Source organism: Poromitra crassiceps, assembly GCF_964638095.1.
Source record: "Poromitra crassiceps genome assembly, chromosome: 11".
Lineage (NCBI taxonomy): Eukaryota > Metazoa > Chordata > Actinopteri > Beryciformes > Melamphaidae > Poromitra > Poromitra crassiceps.
Window position 1 is genome coordinate 45433413 of NC_139643.1, and position 22885 is coordinate 45456297.

At 42.2% G+C, this 22885-nt stretch overlaps 1 protein-coding gene across 1 annotated transcript in view; it reads left to right on the plus strand.

Annotated features, from left to right (window-relative positions):
- Positions 1-1742: 1742 nt before the first annotated feature.
- Positions 1743-22885, plus strand: part of LOC310785053 (chitin synthase chs-2-like) — a gene marked incomplete at both ends in the record, with an annotated part of 45781 nt that continues 24638 nt past the window's right edge. Inside the window, 15 exons of the mRNA XM_083646048.1 lie at positions 1743-1771; positions 6098-6233; positions 7444-7632; positions 9240-10116; positions 10626-10809; positions 11387-11482; positions 11694-11855; positions 12613-12787; positions 14911-15009; positions 16858-16999; positions 18240-18440; positions 18800-18915; positions 19437-19605; positions 20815-20994; positions 22412-22669. Coding sequence (XP_083502174.1) covers positions 1743-1771; positions 6098-6233; positions 7444-7632; positions 9240-10116; positions 10626-10809; positions 11387-11482; positions 11694-11855; positions 12613-12787; positions 14911-15009; positions 16858-16999; positions 18240-18440; positions 18800-18915; positions 19437-19605; positions 20815-20994; positions 22412-22669 — 3013 coding nt within the window. The remainder of the gene's footprint in view (positions 1772-6097; positions 6234-7443; positions 7633-9239; positions 10117-10625; positions 10810-11386; positions 11483-11693; positions 11856-12612; positions 12788-14910; positions 15010-16857; positions 17000-18239; positions 18441-18799; positions 18916-19436; positions 19606-20814; positions 20995-22411; positions 22670-22885) is intronic.

Genomic DNA, 22885 nt, shown 5'->3' on the forward strand with positions numbered 1-22885 from the left:
TAGTATGTTCCATACAATTGGCCAAGTTAGTAGTTAGTTTATGGGCTAGAAATTCTGTCAGATGACAGGCACTAGGCGCCATTTTCTCCTTCATTTGGAAGAGAAAATTATCCTGAAATGAAGATTTGATTGACAGCTGCCCTGCCATGTCGTGATATGATTGGTTGAAATGCGGTAGAAATTTTATAGTACTAGTTGATGTCAGCAAACTGTAGATTACTGTTATGAATGAAATCTTGAAAAAGGAACTTTTGATGTGAAAAAGTGTGAAAAACTAAAGAAATTCGATTTTAGTGATTTTTTTTGCCATACATTATTAAATAGGTGCACTGCATACCCAGGTATTTGAACTAAAATAAAATAAAAGTCATTTTTGGGTTGAGCTCGACTTTAAGGTGTATCCTATAGGATGAGGACCAGGGATCGAGGGTCGTCTTTAGCTTTTAATATTAATTTTTATGTAATTTATCCATCCAGTTGGGCTCAGGTGCTAGTGTGTTGGAAACGTAATTATATCAAGCACAAAGAGGAAAAACCTCTAAGAAAATGTTCTCTTGCTCAACACCACATAGATGTGTTTGTTATTCAAATGTAAATTTCTGGTAAAATATGTCATCATGTCTATGACATCACTGATGACATCACTCGAGCACTCGATGATGTCCTCAGTGATGGTCACGTCACCTATGATGACCTATGATGACCTATGATGGTCACGTGACACGTCACCTTGCTAAAGTGTTGATTTTATTATCTCAGTAAAATTAGGCGCTATGGTTGAACTCAGGTTGTGCTGCCTGCAATGACATTGCATGAGAGAGAACCAGGTCATTTAGTTCAGCCCAGAAATAGGAAGGTGGGGTCACATAGCGCAGCAGAGTTTCCAAGGCCCGATTAAAGTAGCCATGGGCCCCGGGGCTACGACTTTTTCAAAGGCCCCCCTTACGACTTTTTCAATCCCCCCGGACACCATTACGACTCAACTATTGCCCCGCCAAACATCAGCCATGCTCAATTTGCATACAATAATGCCATAGTGCGTAGGTTTGTGGAAGACAGGTGCACATATTTGGGTTCTCCCCCATGAAAACTTTATGTTTTTAAATTAAAATACAAACATGCAATTTCACATAATTTGCAGTGATTATTATTACCATATCTGTGTACAAAAAGTAGGATAAGCTAAAGCAGATCAATAAACAACACCCAAAAAGCTTAAAGACAAATCTTCCTAAAGATTAACCATCAGATCTGGGAAAATAGATTAGTTTGTTTTGATGCTCTCCACATTGATTGGACATTCAGTACAGGCTCACTGTAGGCCAAGATCCATCTCTCTCACACATAATGCACGCATGTGAGTGTGAGTGCACGTGCGCACACTCACACACAACGAGGCATATCTTTTCCCCTGATGTTTTTTTTTCTTTTTCCCCCTCTGAGTCTTGGGCCCCTTCACGTCCTGGGCCCCTTCACGTCCTGGGCCCCTTCACGTCCTGGGCCCTGGGGCTTAGCCCCCGTAAGCCCGTGCATTAAACCAGGGCTGAGAGTTTCAGGTCAGCTTGTTCCTGCTCCTCACCTAGCTGGCATCATTTGCATATGCTTGGGTTTTGTCTTATTTTGATGGGTGTGGCTGTGGATGTGCTTCAGGTTAAATTGTCCTGACGATGGCATGTGGATGGAGATCTTCTTTTAACTTAACAATATAAAGGCAATTTTAGCACACAGGGTTTGCTACAATCATGTGGGACAACAAGAGACACATGCCAAAGTAAGTTGATTTTTTTCTTCTATATTTATACAACTGCTATTACCAGTAGAAGTATATTTTTTTGTTATGACCACAAGCTAATTGATTTAACAATAAATAACAAGAGGGAATTAAACATTAATCAACCATTATTATCAGTTCATATTTATGCCAAATATTGATTGATATGTTGATTATGTTTTTGCACTGATAGTAATTGAATTTCTTTCATCAATTGCAATTAACTTATTAAAGCAGAAATTAAGGAAATATGTTTTACTAGGCATCTCTCTACGCCACTACGCACACTCGATTTCTAGGCTTGCCCGCTACGCGGCCTCGCCCCCCTGGTATGGAGGACCAGGAGAGTCTTACGCTAATGAATAGAGTGTCCCCTTAATAATTATCCAATCGTACAATTAAAAAGAGTAATTTCAAAAAGGATTCACAAATGACGTATTAATACATCATTAAAAAGTCGTATTTGGAAAAGGAACTTCAAAAACATCCATTAAACAGTGTATTTCAAAATGGAATTACGAATACATCATTTAAAACATCATTTAATACATTGTTTCCTTATTCCTATTCGAAATAACCATTTGGAATTGTATTTGAAGTCACTATATTATATCCCTGATTCGAAATAACGATTGGATATGCCATTTACCCATTGCATGACACTTTTGGCCTTAGCCTAGAAAAACTGTGTAAAACAATGCAAATTAGACGTGTACTTTAATTTTAAATTTTACATACCTTGTAGGCCCTGGAGAGTCTTAAGCTAATGAATAGAGTGTTCCTTTAATAATTATCTAATCGTACAATTAAAAAGAGTAATTTCAAAAAGAATTCACAAATGACGTATTAATACATCATTAAAAAGTCGTATTTGGAAAAGGAATTTCAAAAACATCCATTAAACAGTGTATTTCAAAATGGAATTACGAATACATAATTTAAAAGATCATTTAAACAGTGTATTTCAAAATGGAATTACGAATACATCATTTAAAACATCATTTAATACATCATTTCCTTATTCCTATTCGAAATAACCATTTGTAATTGTATTTGAAGTCACTATTTCAAAACTAATTCAAAAAACCGTTTGGAAAACCATTTCATTTTAACATGACACTTTTTTGCTCTTTGTCCCCAGCCAAACAGTGTCAATCGTGAATTGAGCCCCCTAATGCAAATGAGCCATGTAACAGGCTCTCTGATTGGCTAGAGAGCTTTGAGGCACGAAAGAGCCTGGCTCAGTGGACTGCCTCTCTAGCCAATCAGAGAGCCTGTTACATGGCTCATTTGCATTAGGACCATGGATTCACGATTGACACTGTTTGGCTGGGGACAAAGAGCAAAAAAGTGTCATGTTAAAACAAAATGGTTTTCCTATCGGTTTTTTGAATTGGTTTTGAAATAGTGACTTCAAATACAATTACAAATGGTTATTTCGAATAGGAATAAGGAAATGATGTATTAAATGATGTTTTAAATGATGTATTCGTAATTCCATTTTGAAATACACTGTTTAAATGATGTTTTAAATGATGTATTCGTAATTCCATTTTGAAATACACTGTTTAATGGATGTTTTTGAAGTTCCTTTTCCAAATACGACTTTTTAATGATGTATTAATACGTCATTTGTGAATTCTTTTTGAAATTACTCTTTTTAATTGTACGATTAGATAATTATTAAAGGAACACTCTATTCATTAGCTTAAGACTCTCCAGGGCCTACAAGGTATGTCAAATTTAAAATGAAAGTACATGTCTAATTTGCATTGTTTTACACAGTTTTTCTAGGCTAAGGCCAAAAGTGTCATGCAATGGGTAAATGGCATTTCCAATCGTTATTTCGAATCGGGGATTTAATATAGTGACTTCAAATACAATTCCAAATGGTTATTTCGAATAGGAATAAGGAAACGATGTATTAAATGATGTTTTAAATAATGTATTCGTAATTCCATTTTGAAATACACTGTTTAATGGATGTTTTTGAAGTTCCTTTTCCAAATACGACTTTTTAATGATGTATTAATACGTCATTTGTGAATTCTTTTTGAAATTACTCTTTTTAATTGTACGATTGGATAATTATTAAGGGGACACTCTATTCATTAGCGTAAGACCCTCCTGGTCCTCCATACCCTGGCACCTCGCTGACCTGGCCTGGAGCTGACAACATACTGCTGTGCATGGCTGAAGACGGGGGTCTGAAGCCAGACTCTCACTTCTTTCAGTGTCTGCCCCTAGGACTTGAATTTGCTCTTATGACATCACTGTGTGTGTGTGTGTGTGTGTGTGTGTGTGTGTGTGTGTGTGTGTGTGTGTGTGTGTGTGTGTGTAGGTGTGTGTGTGTGTGTGTGTGTATGTGCCTGTCTCTTGTGTGTGTGATGTCACAATGCCTCTGACATCACTGATGATGACACAATTTATGACATCACTGATGACATCATCACTGGGACTTTGTGTGTGTGTGTGTGTGTGTGTGTGAGAGTGAATTTATGACATCACTGATGATGTCATAAGTGGGACAGACATACAAACAGACCCCTAGCTCCCTTTTGTAATAGATAGATAGATAGATAGATAGATAGATAGATAGATAGATAGATAGATAGATAGATAGATAGATAGATAGATAGATAGATAGATAGATAGATAGATAGCAATGGAGTTATAGTGAAAAGAAATTATTCCCCTTTTTGCTGGGGAGTGGGGACCCCCTGGAACTCCCTCAAGGCCTCAGACTCCACTTTGAGAACCACTGTTTTAAGGTGTCGTCACTCAATAAGAGTCTTGCTCTGAAATTAAATATCCACTGTTTGGACTAAGGAAGGATCTAACCCCTCGTGTTAGGGCAGTGGTTCCCTAAGTGGGGTCGCCTGAAATTCAAATAGAGTCGCCTGATTTCTTTTATATATATATTTTTTTTTACACCACACACAATTTAAAACAAGTGAAGATGATTAGGGTCAATTGCGTTTTTTGTTTGTTTTTTCCCCCCCGATTTTTTATCCCATTTTTTATCCCCCATTAGTGCTATTTTTTTTTTTTTTTTAATGAAAATGTTTGAGATTATAACTTTAAATCAGGATTCTGAGAATAAAGACGGAATTCTGAAAATAGTCAGAATTTTGAGATTAAAGTGAGAATTCTGAGGGAAAAAATAAGCATACATGTGACATCACTGACGATGTCACTGATGATATTATCGACGGTGTACTGGAATTTGAATGTCTAGGGTCCCTAGATTTTTGTGATGTCAAAATCGGGTCACAAGCCAAAAAAGGTTTGGAACCCCTGTGTTAGGGGTTCAAGGCCATATATGGGCTGAAACCCCAATGTTTTTATGTTGGTTTTAGGGGTCCAAGCATTGCTATTGTTTTTGTAAGGATTATTACGTTTTTAATCTTGTTCTTCTGTTTCTCCCCTAAAAGTCCCAAAAACTATACGACCAAAAATGACCAAACTTGGCAGGTCCAAAGTCTCAGCCACTACTCAAGTTACAAAATCTAGTTCAATTTGACTCCGCTCCCTCCCGTGGTGCTATAACAAGCAACCTTATGTTTTGGCTATAACTTCTGGTCAAAAATCCTTTTCCAGTCTATTCATTGGGCCGTTCCACATCTATCCACATAGGCCCCTGAATAAACCTTTAATGACAAGTCACACGCCCTATAACACAACATTGGCCATAACTCATTAACCGTTCATCGAAAATGCCCAAATTTCTAAGATATGTTGAGCAATGGTGCTTGAACACATCCCCCATGCATGGCATTTTCAGCTCTACCACTAGTAGGCGCTACAAATAACAAAACAGGTGGGAAAAACAATGTTTTTCTTTAATCACCATACCTTAATTAGTAAACAGACCAAAAATGATATCTTGAAAACTGAGCATACAGAATGTGCAGCTGCAAATAGTTTGATACAATGACAATGTGATATCTTCAACATAATTTGATCAATCTTCACCAAAGGAAATGCAAACGATGGATTGTCAAGACGATGTCTGTAAAGTCATGTGGAAATTGATTGTGGCGTGCTACAGTTACAGTAGTGAACTTTGCTTTGGTGTATGGTGTGAACAAAGGGTACGCTTTAAGACTCTGCCAACTTCCACCTTGATGTACGGGAAACTAAATAATGGGATAAGTGATACTGTAGGTCCCATATACAAAGCCTCTGAAATAATATGACAATTAGGCAATATATTACTATATTACTAGATTACTAGATATTACTAGATACTAGATTACTAGATATTACTAGACAGTCTATTGTTTATTCATTCCATTATTTTGACAGTTTATGATCTTTTCCCAGAAGGCCGTGGGACTCGTTCCAAGACATCCCGGTCATCCAAGATGAACAGATTCCTTGGAAATTGGTCAAACTGCTCAAGTTCCTCTGTCTCTGTGCGCTCGCCCTGCTCGTGTTCGGGTTGGCTGTTTCCAGCAAGGTTAGTCGTGTTTCAATCTATATTGAACTTAATATGGGGAGGGGGGGGGGGGGGGGTTACCACTGTGATTCCATTGGAGGCAGGATAGCTGAGTGGTGGCACCGTCCCAGGTCTTTTCTGTGTGGATGTTGCATGTACGCATGCGGCTGGTGAGCCTGCTGGCGTAGGCGGCGTACAGCTCTTTAAAAACAGATGGACTGGTTCTGCTTCTGCTGTGTGTAATGAGCTGCTGATGTGTGCTGTGCAGAATGTTCTAGTCGCCATGAAGATTGATTGACAGCTGCAGGGCCGGTTCCAGAACAAGATGACTAGGGGTGCATCCCAGATAGGAAAGGGTGCAGATGCCCGGCCGAAGGCCGGGCCCATTCGGGTGGCCTTTATTTACTAAAAATAATGCATTTGACCATCATTTCAAGTAGAATGATACCACCCAAGCAAGAATATTTCAAGTGTTTCAAGTGCTTTACTGAAATATTTGGACCATATAATGATAATACAATTATCTCAACCTTAAAAGGTTACATATAGGTGCCAAAAAGCCATAAAATCACATCAAAGAACAAAGAAAAACAACAACTATAATTCAAGTTTAAACAAGTAAGTAAGTGTGCAGCTGTAGCATTTATTAAAAAAAAAAAAAAAAAAAAGTTTTTTTTTTTTTTTTTTTTTTTTTTTTTTTTTTTACTTTTCAACTGAGCATGCAGACAATTAAAATAAGGGTGCAATGCATGCTTTTGCACCCCCGTAGAACCGGGCCTGGACAGCTGTCACGTCGTGATATGATTGGTCGAAATGAGGTAGAAATGTGACAGTACTATCTGACGTCAGCAAACTGTAGACTGTGATGAATGAACTCTTGATGAACGAACTTTTGATGTGGAACAAATTTGAAAAACCCAAGAAACTGGATTTTTGTGTTTTTTTGTGTGTGTGCATACATTGTTTAATAGGTGCTGGGATGTGATCTCAAATCGACAATAACATTGGGAGTGTGGACGTCCGACTGATGTCCGGCGGGCGGCCGTTGTGCCACTTTTTTTCAAACCCATGAAAAAATTTGGCACAACGCCCGCAGGAAATTTGTTCAAAAGTAATCCAAAAATTGTCGTCTCTTATCTTCTTATCTACGACTCTTCTTCCCCTCTCTCGGTCTGTAACAAAGCACTTCCTACTTAAATAAGTCTTGTCTCGACTCTGCTCTCTGCTGCAGGTCTCTTTCCTCCTGCTGATCACTCTGTCCAATAAGGCCACTTTGACCATCCCAGCTGACCAGAAACCCGTGGCCTTGCTGTGTATTGGCTGCGCGCTCATCTCTTCCAGTGTCCTGCTCCTTCTCAAGAGCATCTGGAAGGCAAACTTCAAAACCTCAAAGCTGCCAACCAAAGTAACTGCAGCCGTGGTAAGGACGAGTCTGACAACATTTCAACAGCAACTTTCCCTGCTCTCTAACTGATGCCTTGGGCTAAGAAGAAAACACCCTTGTTGGTTCTTTATTGCTGATGTTAAACGGCAAATTGCTCCAGATGAGAGATGCTGACTATGGAATTTTAAGGGTTGGCTTTATGGCCAAATGACCATGACAAACAGTGGGAGGACCACCACACCACTCTATTTAAAGAGCATGGTGCAGATTAACAAAAGTCAGAATTTACATTTTGGGCTCATGATTACAACGGAAATACCCCAAAAAGAAAAGAAAAAAAATCACAGGGCCCCAGGATATAAGAAGTAGGAAGATAACTAAAGACAATCACAAAGTTGCAAGTGCAATCAAAATCGAGTAAATATATACAATATGTACATGAGTGGTGAAGTGTTCTGTGGATGATAACTATGAATTTACGTTGAGTTAAATAGGTAGTGTATTTACATGAATTTACAGTCGGAGTTAAATGAGAGTTTACATTGAATGTACATGAAATTTACAGGCTAAGTTTAAATAGGCATTAAATGTGCAGGGAATTTACATGAATTTACAGTCCCAGTTAAACAGCCATTAAATTAGGTATGAGTTCCAGTTTTATTGTTGTGATGCTTTTAAATCTTTTATTTTCCTGTCAACCATTTTATGTGCTTAATGAAGTTGCTTAATGCACTTTTTATACTTTTTTTTTTTGTGATGCTTTTAAATGTCCATTTTATTCTCTTCTTTTCTTTTATTTTCCTGTCAACCATTTTATGTGAAGCACTTTGAATTGCCTCTGTGTATGAAATGTGCTATACAAATAAACTTGACTTGACTTGACTTGACTTATGCCGTATGGCATCATAAGAGGAGAGTGTTCTGCTGGGGCTGACACAGGGATGCAAAGTCATGGAGAGTGAAAAGGGTGACCGATACCCAGGGCAGAAAACCATTCAGAAATCCTCCTATTTTTCCCCCCATAGAAAGATGGTTTTCTATGGTGTTAGTTCATTTAGTTTGTGTAGCTATATAGCTTGATAACGCACATCACATTTATTATTTACGTTACTATCACGCCCTGTTTTCAGAGCAGAATTGTTTTTTCGCAGCATAAACGCTCTGTATCTGCCGGATGCACAGCACAGTTTCCGCAGGCAGACCGTAGTGCTACGCTTTTGGCGCCACACTAGTCTTCATGCCCGTGCTGTCAGCCATGTTTTCACTCCATGAGGTTATCAATTATGATTTTGTTTTTCACTGTGTGAGAAAATGGACTTGTAGCGTGCGGGTCGTTCCCGATGTTCCGTCTCAGACTATAGTTGACAGTGCTGGTCGGGATCAGACTTGTACTGTTCCCAGTCTCCCGGCCAAGGCACGTCACAAATTAATAGGAGAATGATTGCCTAGTCTGATGTTGTGACATCATGAAAGACAATAAATATCATCTAGTCTGATTTTGGCATTAGATGAGAAAATCTTACAAAAAAATCATACAGAAAAACTTATCACTGATGGAAAAATGGTTAATAACGTAATACCTTATCTTGGTCCCTGAATGGAAATCAGTCAAATTTATTGTTCTGTCTTCTTGTGTCAACCAGGTTCTGTCAATCGAGTTCCTGGTATCCCTGGGTTCAGCGGTTCTCACCATAGTGGCTATGCCACACTTGGACATTGTGAGCAATGTGACAATACTCAACAGTGTAGCTGTCCTGTCTGCGGTCTTACAGATTACCTCCCAATGTATTGCCAGAGAGAGGAATCGGTTCCTCCTGCCATCTATACTTGCCTTTGTCCTGATCTTGCTGGGCTACTGTCTGTTCCTCGTCTTCTACCTGCTGGACCAAAACAGGAACAAGATGGCAATTTGGGCAGGCCTGGCTATCGCTGGGTCCTTCTTGACCTCTTTCAACTGGTGGGAGAACTACATCAGATTGTTTACCGACAACAGCAGCTCAAACTTCCTGAGTGTTCTGTCTAAAGACATCAAGGAGTCCCAGAACGTGCTTCACATGCTCTCCAGCCTGCTCAGGATCCTTGTGACGGGTTTTGTGCTCGGAGCCTACGTCCCTCTGTCCAAAATGGACTGGACCATCCTGACCACCGTCCCACACCGCGAGACGAGGACAATAGCAGTCCTCATCGGGGTCCAGGTGATCTCCTCAGCACTGTGCCACTCGTTTGCAGGGGTGGCCTGCAAGATGCGGGCCCTGAAATGTAGCTTCATCCTCCCTTTGTACTTCGCCTCTCTGGCCGCTATGGCCGTGGTTATCGTGCCGGTTTTTCGTTATTATCAGGACTGCAAGACAAACCTGAAGGTGACCGACAACAGCACCTTCACAGACTACTGCACTGCAGCTGTGTATGGCAGAAACCAAACCCTGGCAGGTAGCATGTTCTCGCAACTCGGTTCGGATGTGACACGCACGCTCTGCTGCCGAGATCTGTCCCAGATAACTGACATAGGTCTATTAACAGGTAAGATTCTTGAGCTTGTTCAAACTTACAATTAAAATGTGGTACAATGTAACATTATACAATTAGACACCACAGGCATAACCTCTGCATGTGAGAAAGGCTGCAAGACCAAAAATGTGAATGTTTTCAGAGGGTCACGACTCACGACACTGAAACATTACATTTGTCTCAAAAATAGATGTTTTAATTGCAAGAGAGAGACAATGTGAAGGTTCCACACAGGCAGGTTTTGTAGGCCACCATGTCACATACCTGTCAGAAACAATACTGTGTACAAGACATGGCAACTAATTGTGGGAAATGTAGGAAATCGCTAACTGAATAGTACACAAGGCAGGTTGAGGGAAAGTGTCCGTGGGTACAACAAAAAGTATCCTAGCCTACAACACTTCACAAAATAACTCCTTGAAGGCACAGAACATCACCGATTTATGATCCTGTAGTGTACTAAGAGTATCCAGGGGTGGGCATTCCATTTTCCTTGAATGGTTCTGTTGATCCTGCCCCAGGTTTTGCAGTGGCCTGGTGGCTGGGTCTTCTGCTGGCCACTCGCCACATCTGGTTCCTCAGCGTGGAGCGCATTCAGAGAAGCCAAGACCTGTTCATCAATGGGATGTATGAGGGGGCCTTCATAGAGCAGTCCTTACTCCTCAACACACGTTTTGATATTCAAATGTCCGACAAGAAGAAGACGTAAGTGTGGTTGTGATGTGTGTATCTCTTTCTGTTTTTACACATTTTTGTTTTGTTTTAAATATTTAGTTTCTCTTTTTTTTATGAAGAGACAATACCGTCTTAATAGGGAACTATGTTATTAATACTGCTGCAGAATATAAGTATTTTAAGTAGAATTAGTATAGGATGGATGGATCAGCGTGACATCACGACAACAGAAAAACCGGGTTCAGGAGAGATCGCATAACATTTGACTCGGACCAAAACATAAAAAAAATGGGGGTTTAAAGAAAAATATATTTTATATATATATATATATATTAGATTTGGTCTGACTGCAATGTCCTATGGTCTCTCCAGATTCTAAATATAGCTGAACCGTTTGGTTTGACCAAGTAAAACTATTTTTTATAAGCATTTTACAAAATGTCTATGGGAAAATAAATTGCAGAAGAAAATCTCTGGTACAGCGCTGAAGCAGGAAGTGACGTTCACTTTGCCTCTCTATAGGATTAACAACAAATCATCTGGCTGGACTTTGAATGTCAATTCTCTAACTGTCCTAAATTAAACTTGCAATTCTTGTCTTTTCAAGTGTCAAGTCAACAGACCCAGTGACAGTGTATCTATGTGCTACCATGTGGCACGAGAACTACTCCGAGATGATGCAGATCATTTTTTCGGTGTTCCGGTGAGTTCACAGACCAGACCAGTCCAGCTCACAAGAATATTAGGGGCAGTCATTTTCCCATTCCAATATTGAGCAGTTGGATTTTTGATTTTTGTCTATTGATCCTGAGAGGGAAATTGCACCTTCCTAAATCTTGAGAGCTCAGAAAAATCAGTCTTTGAGGTTTTAGCAAATATCAAAGTACCTCTGTGTGATTGTCTCAACTCTCCAGGCTGGACAAATACAGACCAAAGGAGGATCCAGAGGACACTGATGTGCTCTTCGAGACCCATGTCTTCTTTGACGATGCATTCAAAGATGTTCCGGGGAGTCTGGGACGCCATGTTAATGAATATGCAGAGACCCTTGTGAAAACCATCAGAGAAGTTTACAGGTAAAATCCATGTTTACATGGTATACATGAAATATATATATATAGCCTCCTGAAAATCTGTGCAAAGATCGGCGCGGCCTGGGGGTCCTTCGCTAGAGCGAGGTGCTGCGTGACGTGCAGCGCACAGGTCTTCTTGAGGCATCCTCTCTGCCCATGGTAGGATTGCCTTTTCCCTGGGAGGGTCTGGTGAGACGAAGGAGGAGCCCCGGCCTGGAGTCACCCACAGGGAACTTAGACCCTCCATGCTCCGAAGGGTCTTTCAATCCTGGGGTGTAGCACTAACTCTATTGCAGCGGATTGGGCGTGATCAACCCTTCCGCGGGCAATGTTGCAGACAGAGTAGGAAGGCTGATCCGTGAGCGGCTGCTTCTGGGACACGGGTCGGGGTCTTAATCGGCCTCGGCTGGGTCTACTGGGCGAGGGTGTATGATGTTGACAGACCCGAAAACACCTTACGACCCCAGTTAACATCACTGATGACGCATCCCAGCGCATGCTGTAGTATAGATTTTAAACACATATATATATATATACCGTATATATATATATATATGCGAGATTTCTAGGGTGGAGACTCTGGCCCCTAGTAAAATCAGTGTAAATCATGGCCTCTTGTGCATGATTTGGTGCTGTAAAACTTCAGCACCAGAAAATCCATGAAAAACGACGTTGCAATATAATAATAAAAAAGAGAAATAGTAGGATCTTGCAGATTGCCACTTTAAGCGTTGCACTACTCTGTCATGCTCTGCATCAGTATCTTCATGGGGGATGATAGGAGCCTCTTCAGAAAGCAGCAGCACACCCCTGACCAGAATATCCTGAGGACGCCGTATGGAGGTCGTCTGGAGGTCACCATGCCTCACAGGAACAAGCTGGTAGTTCACTTCAAAGACAAGCAACTCATCCGCAACAAGAAGAGATGGTCTCAGGTGGGCAAATCATGTCTTCATGGCTTAAAAAAAAAAAAAAAAAAAAAAAAAAAAAAAAAGATAAGATCAGATAAGTTGTAACTCAAGACATAACTGGCTTTACTTTTATACCATTTTGTAAGAATAGACAAAATGGATATCTGGATATCTCTCACAACAACAAAATTCTCCAAAAATTATGGTTTTACCAGCAATCAATATTCCATTTGCATTTGGACCATTCGGCTGCCAGCCAGCCAGCTGGAAACTTCACTTAACTAGAAGCTTAACTTAATATACTTAAACTTAACTTAAAGTGATAATACAGAAGATTTCAGTTTTGTTGTCTTGGGTGACACCTATTGGCGATGAGTCGTAATTGCAGGTGAGATCCAAACTGTTATTATGTGACATTACTCAGTTTGTTCAGCCATAGTAACCACCCGTAATGCTAGCAGAGACCGGAAAAAAGTAGCTTGTTATCCTACTTCACACAAGAGTTGTCGGGAATCTACAGTAACCTACAGAGTGAGTCTATTGTGTTAGCTCCCGCCCACTCTGTGTCACCACAAACACCAAGTTCATAAATGCTGCAATACTGAAAATGCAAAGGCTTCCATCAATGGGCCATAGGCTCAATCACCATTATGTTAACTCACTATCAGATAGATAGTGACTTAACACACATTTATTCAGATGAAAATCTAAAGTATTATCACTTTAAAGGCCCATTCCGTCGGTTCTGGCGAGAAATAAATGTGCACAAAGTGTTTTTTATTGGCAATGAGTGAATGCGCCTTGACGTAACTTAAAAATGGCGACCAGGGGCGTTTCTCTCAGACCAGCCGTTCAGAAGATACATGGAAATACCTCAGTTTCGAAGGGGATAGCATTTCCCGCCACAGCTAGAGGATGTGACGTCTGCGCGCGTTCATGAGCTTGTCTCTTGTCCTAGACGGCTAACAGGAAATGGCTAAAGTAGCTAAAGTGGCTAACTCTGCTAACATTACCGTCTTGTGTGAAGTAATGCAACCCTAACGTTACTACCGTTATGCTTATGGTCATGGAACATTATTGTTTGACTGCATTTAAGCTGCGGTGGTGAGTGCCTATTAGAACCATAATGTTAGCTTGATGCTATATACGCGGCTAACTAATAGATTTAGCTATATTTATAGAAATTACCACCAGCCCCACTAATAACGTTACTGTCTTGTGTTGATAATGAATCTAACAGTCGGAAATATGCCTAATGTTAGCCTACTGTCTGTTTATGCTTACGGTACATTGTTTGACTGTTCAGTTTGGTCAACTCCAGGCATTACACGGTACCGTACATACAGGGGGAGCAGGCTATTTCCTGGCTTGTGCTAACATGAGTATCCACTTTCCCGCAACCAGCAGGCTCTGGCTGCAGTGGGACTGCACATAGTTAACGTTAGCTTGATGCTAATCGCGGCTAACTAATATTAATTTACATTTATAGAAATTACCACCAGCCCCACTAATAACGTTACCGTCTTGTGTGGATAATGAATTTAACAGTCCTAAATATGCCTAACGTTACTGTTATGCTTATGAAACATTGTTTGATTGTTCAGTTTGGTCAACTCCAGGCATTACATGGTACCGTACATACAGGGGGAGCAGGCTATTTCCTGGCTTGTGCTAACATGAGTATCGACTTCCCCGCAGCCAACGCAAGCCAAAACACGGCCAAACATGCCACAATAATGTCCCCTATTCATCCAGAATCCTTCCTGGGCATCTCGAGGCTGATCTGACCGATAAATTGTCCAGGTTGCCGTTTTCAAGTGACTTTTATGAGTTAACGTTACAAAGCAACCAACAGCTCTGCTGTTGCCAGGCAACTGCTTGTGCGCGTGTGAGTATGGTGCCCGCGCGTCAGCTCGTTCACACGCTGCCTGCAGTTACACTAACGGCCACCGGCGTCAGTAATAGTGAGTATTGACGGATTGGGCCTTTAACTTAGCATGCGGTTCTCTAAACTTTAGAGACACTAATGACACCACACCTAGTGGTTCAGTTTAGACAACTGCCTTACAAAAACATTGGTTGTCTGGGTTTGTAACGAGGTATCTGTGTCAGTATGTATTTGCAAAACATGATTTGTTATTTTCCAGGTAATGTACTTGTACTATCTTCTGGGCTGGAAACTCATGACTAAACATTACCTAAATGGGGTGAATGGGGAGGAGGCTGAGCTGAAGATAAGAGTCGAGGTGAGATGACAGAAAACACTCTCACACACATACATACACACACACACACACACACACACACACACACACACACACACACACACACACACACACACACACACACACACACACACACACACACACACACACACACACACACACACACACACACACACACACACACCAACTTTGTCATCATTATTATGTGTATGCATGTACATGCTGTATAATGCAAAATGTACTGTATAGGGATAGGGTCATTACCAATAAATTGGATATGAGCCAGTCAGTGTCATCCACCAACAACAGCAACAGGATGGCTGTTTGATTACATTGTATAATTGATCAATGCTACATTGGTTGCCTTAGTTTCCACCCTTCTCAGAATAACATTCTGGGGGAGATGTTTTGAATTTGATGGCAAATTTAAAGATGTTGATGTCGCCACAAAATCCAAAAATATCAGTTTCACCACTAAATAAACCTATATCGGTCAAACCTTTATGCACACGATATACTAGCCTGTTCTCTTCAAATAAATAACACATGAGTTTCCACTTTCCATGTAGTGAATATGCCAAACGTTACGATTTTCTGCAGTTGATACGCCAAAGATACTGGCCGCGCTGACAAGTAAAGGAGTATGGGTGGCCCCATAGTAGCGTACTTCTCTCACAAATTCCTTGTTGTGAGCACTGACCTAAAAATATGGACAAAGCTATCCCATTAATTTTGGTCTCCTGTTTGGAGTTGATTCGTTGGCCGTTGCCATCTTGATTTTTCGTCAGCAGAGTGGGAGGGAATGGGTTGAGTCCTTCCGCACCTCACGTGAGATAGGGGTTCCCCAAAGCCGCAGCTCCGCCTGCTAATTGGTCCGTGATCGGCAAACTGCGTGATCACTGGATAGGTGAGCTGTCAATCATGGCCTTTTCGATCATCTATTTTACTCCAAACGGGCGAGTTATAAAGAAATGACCCCCCTACAGTTGTTCTGAAAAGGTGAAATTAGCTATATAGACCAAAACCGTGTTGCAAAGTCGGGCATTTTAACATGGGGGGAACGCCTACTTCCCCCGACGCGTAGTGGCCATTCGAGGTGCTTCCTGCTGCTCGATGTGTGGAGGTCTGGGGGCATATTTGACGGCTGAAATGTACACTGGAGTGTTCACAAAGCGGATTACTAATCTGACAGGAGAAGTGATTGGTGTGCATTTACCAGCTTCTGGTGAAAGAAATCCTTCTGCGTTGAGTGACTGTCACGAGCCCGTGCGACAGCGCGTGGAACTCAGGGAGAAGCTGTTCGTTGCACCGCTTTGAGGCGCCAGGCTGGATGTGTTTTATGAACTTCCTCGATGAAGGGAGATTTTTGCGGAGAACGTTTGCTGGTTTTGTATGACAATAACTCTGGCTTGCGGCCGGTTAAAGGGACTGTTTGGGGCATGATTGACACCTGTCCAGTGATCACACAGCTCGCCAGTCACGGACCAATAGCAGGCGGAGCTGCGGCTCTGTGACAAACCCCCGGGCTCGCGCCGTCTCACGTCTCACGCAGCAGCCACACTTCAAAATGCGAGTCCAAACACTAATGGGTGACGTTTATACAGTCTATGGTTGATACGCGCAACTGCACACAAAATGACTTTGCCGTACACGTTGCACATATGTTGAAAGTGGAAACCTGTGTTATTTGTACGCCATGGGGTGAGACCGGGTCAGTAGATTATACTTTATATACATTACATATAAATTGGCATTTGTAGTGCATGAAGTTGTGTGTATAAATGTCATGTCTTCTATATGTCTCTATGGACAGTAGCAGGATATAGCATGATTCTAAAGCAGAGCAAATTCCTCGCCCTGTTCCTCCAGAAAGAGAAGCAGAACACCTACCTCCTGGCCTTAGACGGGGACACAGGTTTCCGGCCGGCTGCTGTCATGCTGCTGCTCGATCGCCTGAAACAGTACCCGGTTGTTGGCGCCGCATGTGGCAGGATTCACCCTACTGGTTCAGGTTGGCACACAGTATAAACTGGGAGCCCCGGGTCGAGACACACCCCTGCGCTGTTACATTGGTGTCAGAAGTGGGATAGGACGTGTGAGAGAGTTGAAGGCTGAAGCGCAGCGCTTAATGTGAGTACGCTGGCCCTTGGTCAAAGGGATGTCCCTTTGGCTGACTGGTTAGTGTGTCCGTCTGAGGGCTGGGAGTGCCGGGTTCGAGGCACACCCTTGCACCTTTACAATACAGTAGAACTATTTTAAAGAAGTACACAACATAATTGTAACAGTAGAAGAATATATTTTGTGCCAGTAGGTGGCAGGATTTAGGAGTGGAAAACGCTCTACTCCAGTGGTTCCCAAACAGGGGTATGTGTACCCCTAGCGGTACCTGGAGGTACTACAGGGGTTACTTGTGAGAAAGTGAAAAATGTAAGAATAAATCTAAATGAAACGTCAAAATTAATCTGCTCAGGAGGCACTAATTGCAAATCTTTCACTCGCTTTCTTATAATGTTATATTCTTCAAAAGGTTGGTTTTCATTCATTCATTGCATCATATGTTATAGTTTTCTAAGCAAAATGTTATAGTCGGGAAAAGGGGTTACTTGGCTTCAGAAATCAGGGAAAGGGGGTACTGAAGCCACAAGAGTTTGAGAACCACTGTTCCATTCTAATGAATTGAATTTGATTTGATGTGATTCGATTCAATTCTGTTTTCCTTGATCTTGAGAGCATCTACCTGAAAACAAAACGAAAACTGTAACTCTACTTACTTTACAGAATAGGAGGGATCAGCCGAGCAGCATTTTGGTAAACAAACCGCGTCACTGGGTGGCAACGGCAATGGAAATTGTGAGAGCAAAATTATTGATTGATTGCTTATTAACAATAATTTTGCTCTCACAAACCCTATGGAGCCTGAGCTTTGGGAAGCTTGAGTGTCTGACTCTGTTCACATTTTAAAAACTGCGACAGTTCACACAACTTTAACACGACATGCGTATATTCTACATAAAGGTCTTGAGCTACTTCTGCTCTCCCTCAGAATGTCAAAATATAAGCGATGTGATGTATCGTTTTTGAGAGTTTTTGGCACAACTCATACTAATAACTGCCGCGGGGTTCCGCATTTCTGGGTGGCAAGTGGCGTCACGCTGATTCGTCCTATATCTACATTTGCAGTATAACAATCTCCGAATGTTCATTTGTTTTTGCAGAAGTTTGTTGTCATAATATATCTGTTCCCTTATCAGGTCCCTTGGTGTGGTTCCAGAAGTTTGAGTATGCTATAGGCCACTGGCTCCAGAAGACAGCGGAGCACGTGTTCGGCTGTGTGCTGTGTAGCCCGGGCTGCTTCAGCCTGTTCAGGGCAGCAGCTCTCATGGACAACAACGTGATGAAGACATTCTCCGCCAAGTCCCTGGAGGCCAGACACTACATCCAGTATGACCAAGGTAGAGCCAGACACTACATCCAGTATGACCAAGGTAGAGCCAGACACTACATCCAGTATGTCCAAGGTAGAGCCAGACACTACATCCAGTATGACCAAGGTAGAGGCCATTCTTCTACAAAATAGACTGATAGATCACTCTGTGTCTCTCATTCAATATCGTTGTCTTTCACACATATAATCCCTCACACACACACACACACACACACACACACACACACACACACACACACACACACACACACACACACACACACACACACACACACACACACACACACACACACACACACACACACACACACACACACACACACACACTCTCGCTCTCTCTCTCTCTCTCTCTCTTCCTCCCTCTAGGGGAGGATCGCTGGCTGTGTACTCTGCTGCTGAAGCAGGGTTGGAGGGTGGAGTACAACGCAGCATCTGATGCCTACACCAACGCCCCAGAGGCGTTCAATGAATTCTACAATCAGGTAAGTGGTTGAAATGGGTCAAACTCTTTTCTCAGCTGGAGTTTTTCCAATGCACCCAGAGCAATCCAGTATAGAGAGTGGCGTCAGCGGACGACCAAAATGTGCGACTCAGTAGACAATGAATAGCCAGGAAGGGGGGCTCACGCTATGTTTGAATGCTATAATAAAGCTGATAGTGTACTTGATTCTTTAAACGTCGGACCCTTTCAAAGTACATCACAAACTGACCATTTTGCTGCAACTCGACAGCGCTGCTTAATCCAGAACCTGGATTAGTGGCTAGAGGGATATGGGTGGTGTTGGGGGGGGAATTGTGTTCTAAAAGGTTTGCGCTTGTTCTCTAGACTCTTCTTTCTTCTTCGTCTCTCTTTGGCTCCATCCATTTAGTTTTAAGATTATTTCTAACTCCAGATCAGCTCTGCCTCTGATAAACGGATAACTAGAATCTCTGAAAGACACACCAAGTCTGTGTGGTGACATTGTGTGTATAACACATTAGATCACATTTGTCTCATATTCAGCGTCGTCGATGGGGACCATCCACCATGGCCAACATTGTGGATCTGCTGGGCTGCACCAACATGGTTTCCAAGAGGAACCGATCCATCTCCAAACTCTACATGTTGTACCATCTCTTGGGAATGAGCTCATACGTATTGGGGCCCGCCACCATCTGCCTGATGATCTCAGGTTAGCTTGATTTAGCTTGTCTCTCTGTGTAAAATATACTCTGCTTACAGTGATCATTTTGGGCCCTGTCACATGTAAGAACAATGATCTTTTTTTTTAACTACACTAATTTTATTTTTCACTTAGAAACTGCCAAAAATGAGCCAACGAGATACAGCAGCTACACTTGGTGCATGTCTGTCTGTATATGGCGAGATCGCGGCATCTCTGTCTCTGTCTAGACCGCTGTGTTTGAAACAGCTCGAGGCCTATAGGCTAACTTAATGTACTGTATGGATTTTTAGTCAATAACATTCCATACATATAGCAAAGCTGTCTGTTTTATTACTTTATATGTACTGTATTCATGTAATAAATGTCAATTAGATGGTAATCTACATGAGAAATAAAGGGGGGGGAAACGGTTATAATGATCATCCGCTTAGAGTGATCAATTTGACCCGTCCCAAGGTGATCACTATAAGAGGAGTGCACTGTATTTATTATTTCTATTTTTCATTTATAATATTTATTCATATTTATACCAAACCCAATAACTATTTAGACTCTTGTAAACGGTGTTAGTGTCTTTTCCCATATCGCCCCAAACTGTGTTTTCTCACTTCTTCACCCCAGAAAACGGACGGGTTATTATCCCACTGTCCTCTCACAAGTGATTCAACTTTATAGCAACGCTGCACTTTGTTACTAATGCCGTTTGTATTAATACCTTGGCCACGTTTGTCTCGGGAGTGACGGTAGAAGGATTTGGTTGAAATGCCAGCCATCTTGTATTGACAGGAAATAGATTTTTCTTCTTCTACTACCACAAAATTGTAGATGTCTAAGTAACGACAAGAGGTCTGAGTTCAGCAGAATTAAAAATTATAGCGTAGAAACAGCAAACTAGCAAAATGTGATGTCCTCGACCTCGCAGGAACCCCGGGGGACTCACGGGTGTCATGTTAATGTTCTATGTAATATAGTACATTACGTTTCGTAGGTTTTAGTTGAGAACGGGTTCACATTACGTGGGCTATGTATAACGCACATATCACCAAGCCTCCCTGCTGAATGCGTTGGTAGGAGTATGCACGAACAGTGAAAGAAAACTATTTTTGTGAGATTATAATCATATGAACGTTTCATGAGAATACAATGCGGTAAGTTTTCTCATCTGTTGTGAAACCAGACCCTGACTCAGTGTGTTTTCTGTATTCTGTATTTCAGGTAGTTTTAGCTTTGTGTTTGGCATTCAGCCCAGCACCGCAATGATCCTGGCTGTAATACCTCCTGCTATCTTCCTGGGTCTCTGCTTCAAGCTCAAGTCAGACACTCAGATCCTTATTGCAGGAGCTATGAGCGTTGCCTATGCCTTCTTCATGTTGGTAGTGGAAATGTCCATTATAGGTAAGTGGACCTTAAGCCTAGCCACTCAATATCAGCCACAGAAAATAGAAAATAATGCTGTGATGTGCATGGGATCCCACCCAAGGGGTCTATGAGAAATCAGCAGTCGCTTTTAACCTAGTCCAAGTAGGCCAAAAGCGGGTCCCAGATAGTTGAGAATTTCTTAAGTGAAGTTGGTCCTCAGGAACCTGAGTCTCTCCGTGCGTATAACGGAGACCATGTCCGTCAGCCACAGCTGAAAAAAAGGTTGAGAGGGGGACTTCCACTCCTTCAGAATGAGTCTCTTGGTCGTCCCATGCGTCAGAGACCGTTGCACAGCCGTAGGGAGGAGCAGAGAGGATTCCGAGCAGCCGAAGATGGCGAGGTCCGCCTCCGGCTGAAGGGTTATTTTGTATGCCTTAGAGTACCAATTCAATTTGTTGCCCCAGAATCCGGATAATGAAGGGAAAACCAAAAAGCATGGGACAGTGTACCCCGTAACACCTGACACCTATCACATAGTAGTGAGACAGAAGGGTAGGGTTCAAACTAGCCCTACTCACGTTCAAAGCCCTCCATAAACTGGCGCCCCCATACCTGACCGACCTCCGACCCTCCCAAACCCTCCGCTCCTCATGCACTGTTCCCCTCACCGTTCCTCCATCCACACTCCCGCAGCTTCTGCAATCAAGCCTTCTCCAGAGCAGCCCCCCGTCTCTGGAACTCTCTCCCCCAGGCTTACAACCTCCGCTCCCCATAAAGCCTGGATTATGCTTGACGCTTTGGCCGGCCGCACGGAAATGAGAGACACGGAATCCGACGAGGAAACGTGTGGAGCTTGTATACTCTGTGTGGGTTTCTGCAGGCGGAATTGAGCGCGAGTCTTGAAAACTCCACCTTGTCCGCCCGTCCGCGTCCGCGTAGTTACAAATTTCGGCGTGCGCATGGCCGCTCGAAAACCGTCCGCACGGAGCCTTGCGGAGGGGCGTGTCTGCTGATTTGACGTCACTTTTCCGTGCGGACACTCGCGTTCCTCGCTGATGCGGAAAGCATAATGAGACCTTAACCCTGCTCCCTCTCTCCTCTCGTCTGCTCGGCCCCTCCCCTATATGTACAGTATCCCTGATTACCTTCGCTATCTATTCTCTATCTGTTCCCTGTCCCTCATTTCTCTTTTTGCTCCTCTTACCTGTTATTTGTCGACTCATATTGTCAGCTTCTTTGGCTAATTGAAAAGCGCTTTATAAGTTACATGAATTATTATTATTATTATTATTATTAATTATACAGTAGCCTTCCAGGGTGTATAGGCTTTACCATGCATGACTGGGTGGTGGCAGTAGCGGGTTAAGGATTGAACCTTTTATTTTATTTCATTTACCTTTTATTTACCTTTTATTATTTTATTTATCCCTCCTAATGTTTTATCCTCCATCAGGCAACATGGTGATGGACAAAACCATCCTGACTCCCAGCAGCATCTTCATCGTCGTCATGGCGATCCTTTACCTCTTCACGGCGATAGTGCATCCCCAGGAGTTTCCCCTGGTGTTTTACGGCTTCCTCTACATCCTCTGCATCCCCAGTGCCTACCTCCTATTGGCTATTTACACCATGGTCAACATGAACAATGTGTCTTGGGGCACCAGAGAGACGGCCACGCCAGCAGCCCCTCCACAAACAAGAGTCCAGAAAGGTAGACGCCAGTTTGAACATTGAAGTAGAAGAGAACAGATCACATTGAACACTTAATAATATTGTCAATTTGGCTCTGAATGGCCTATCCTACCCACACCAAGTGTGACATCGATATGCCAGGAATTAGTCCTGTCCCTGTGTGATGAATGTCCAAACTAAACTGCAACAGAGCCCTCGAACCCAAAAAGACGGAGCTGTTCGAGAGACGCAGAGG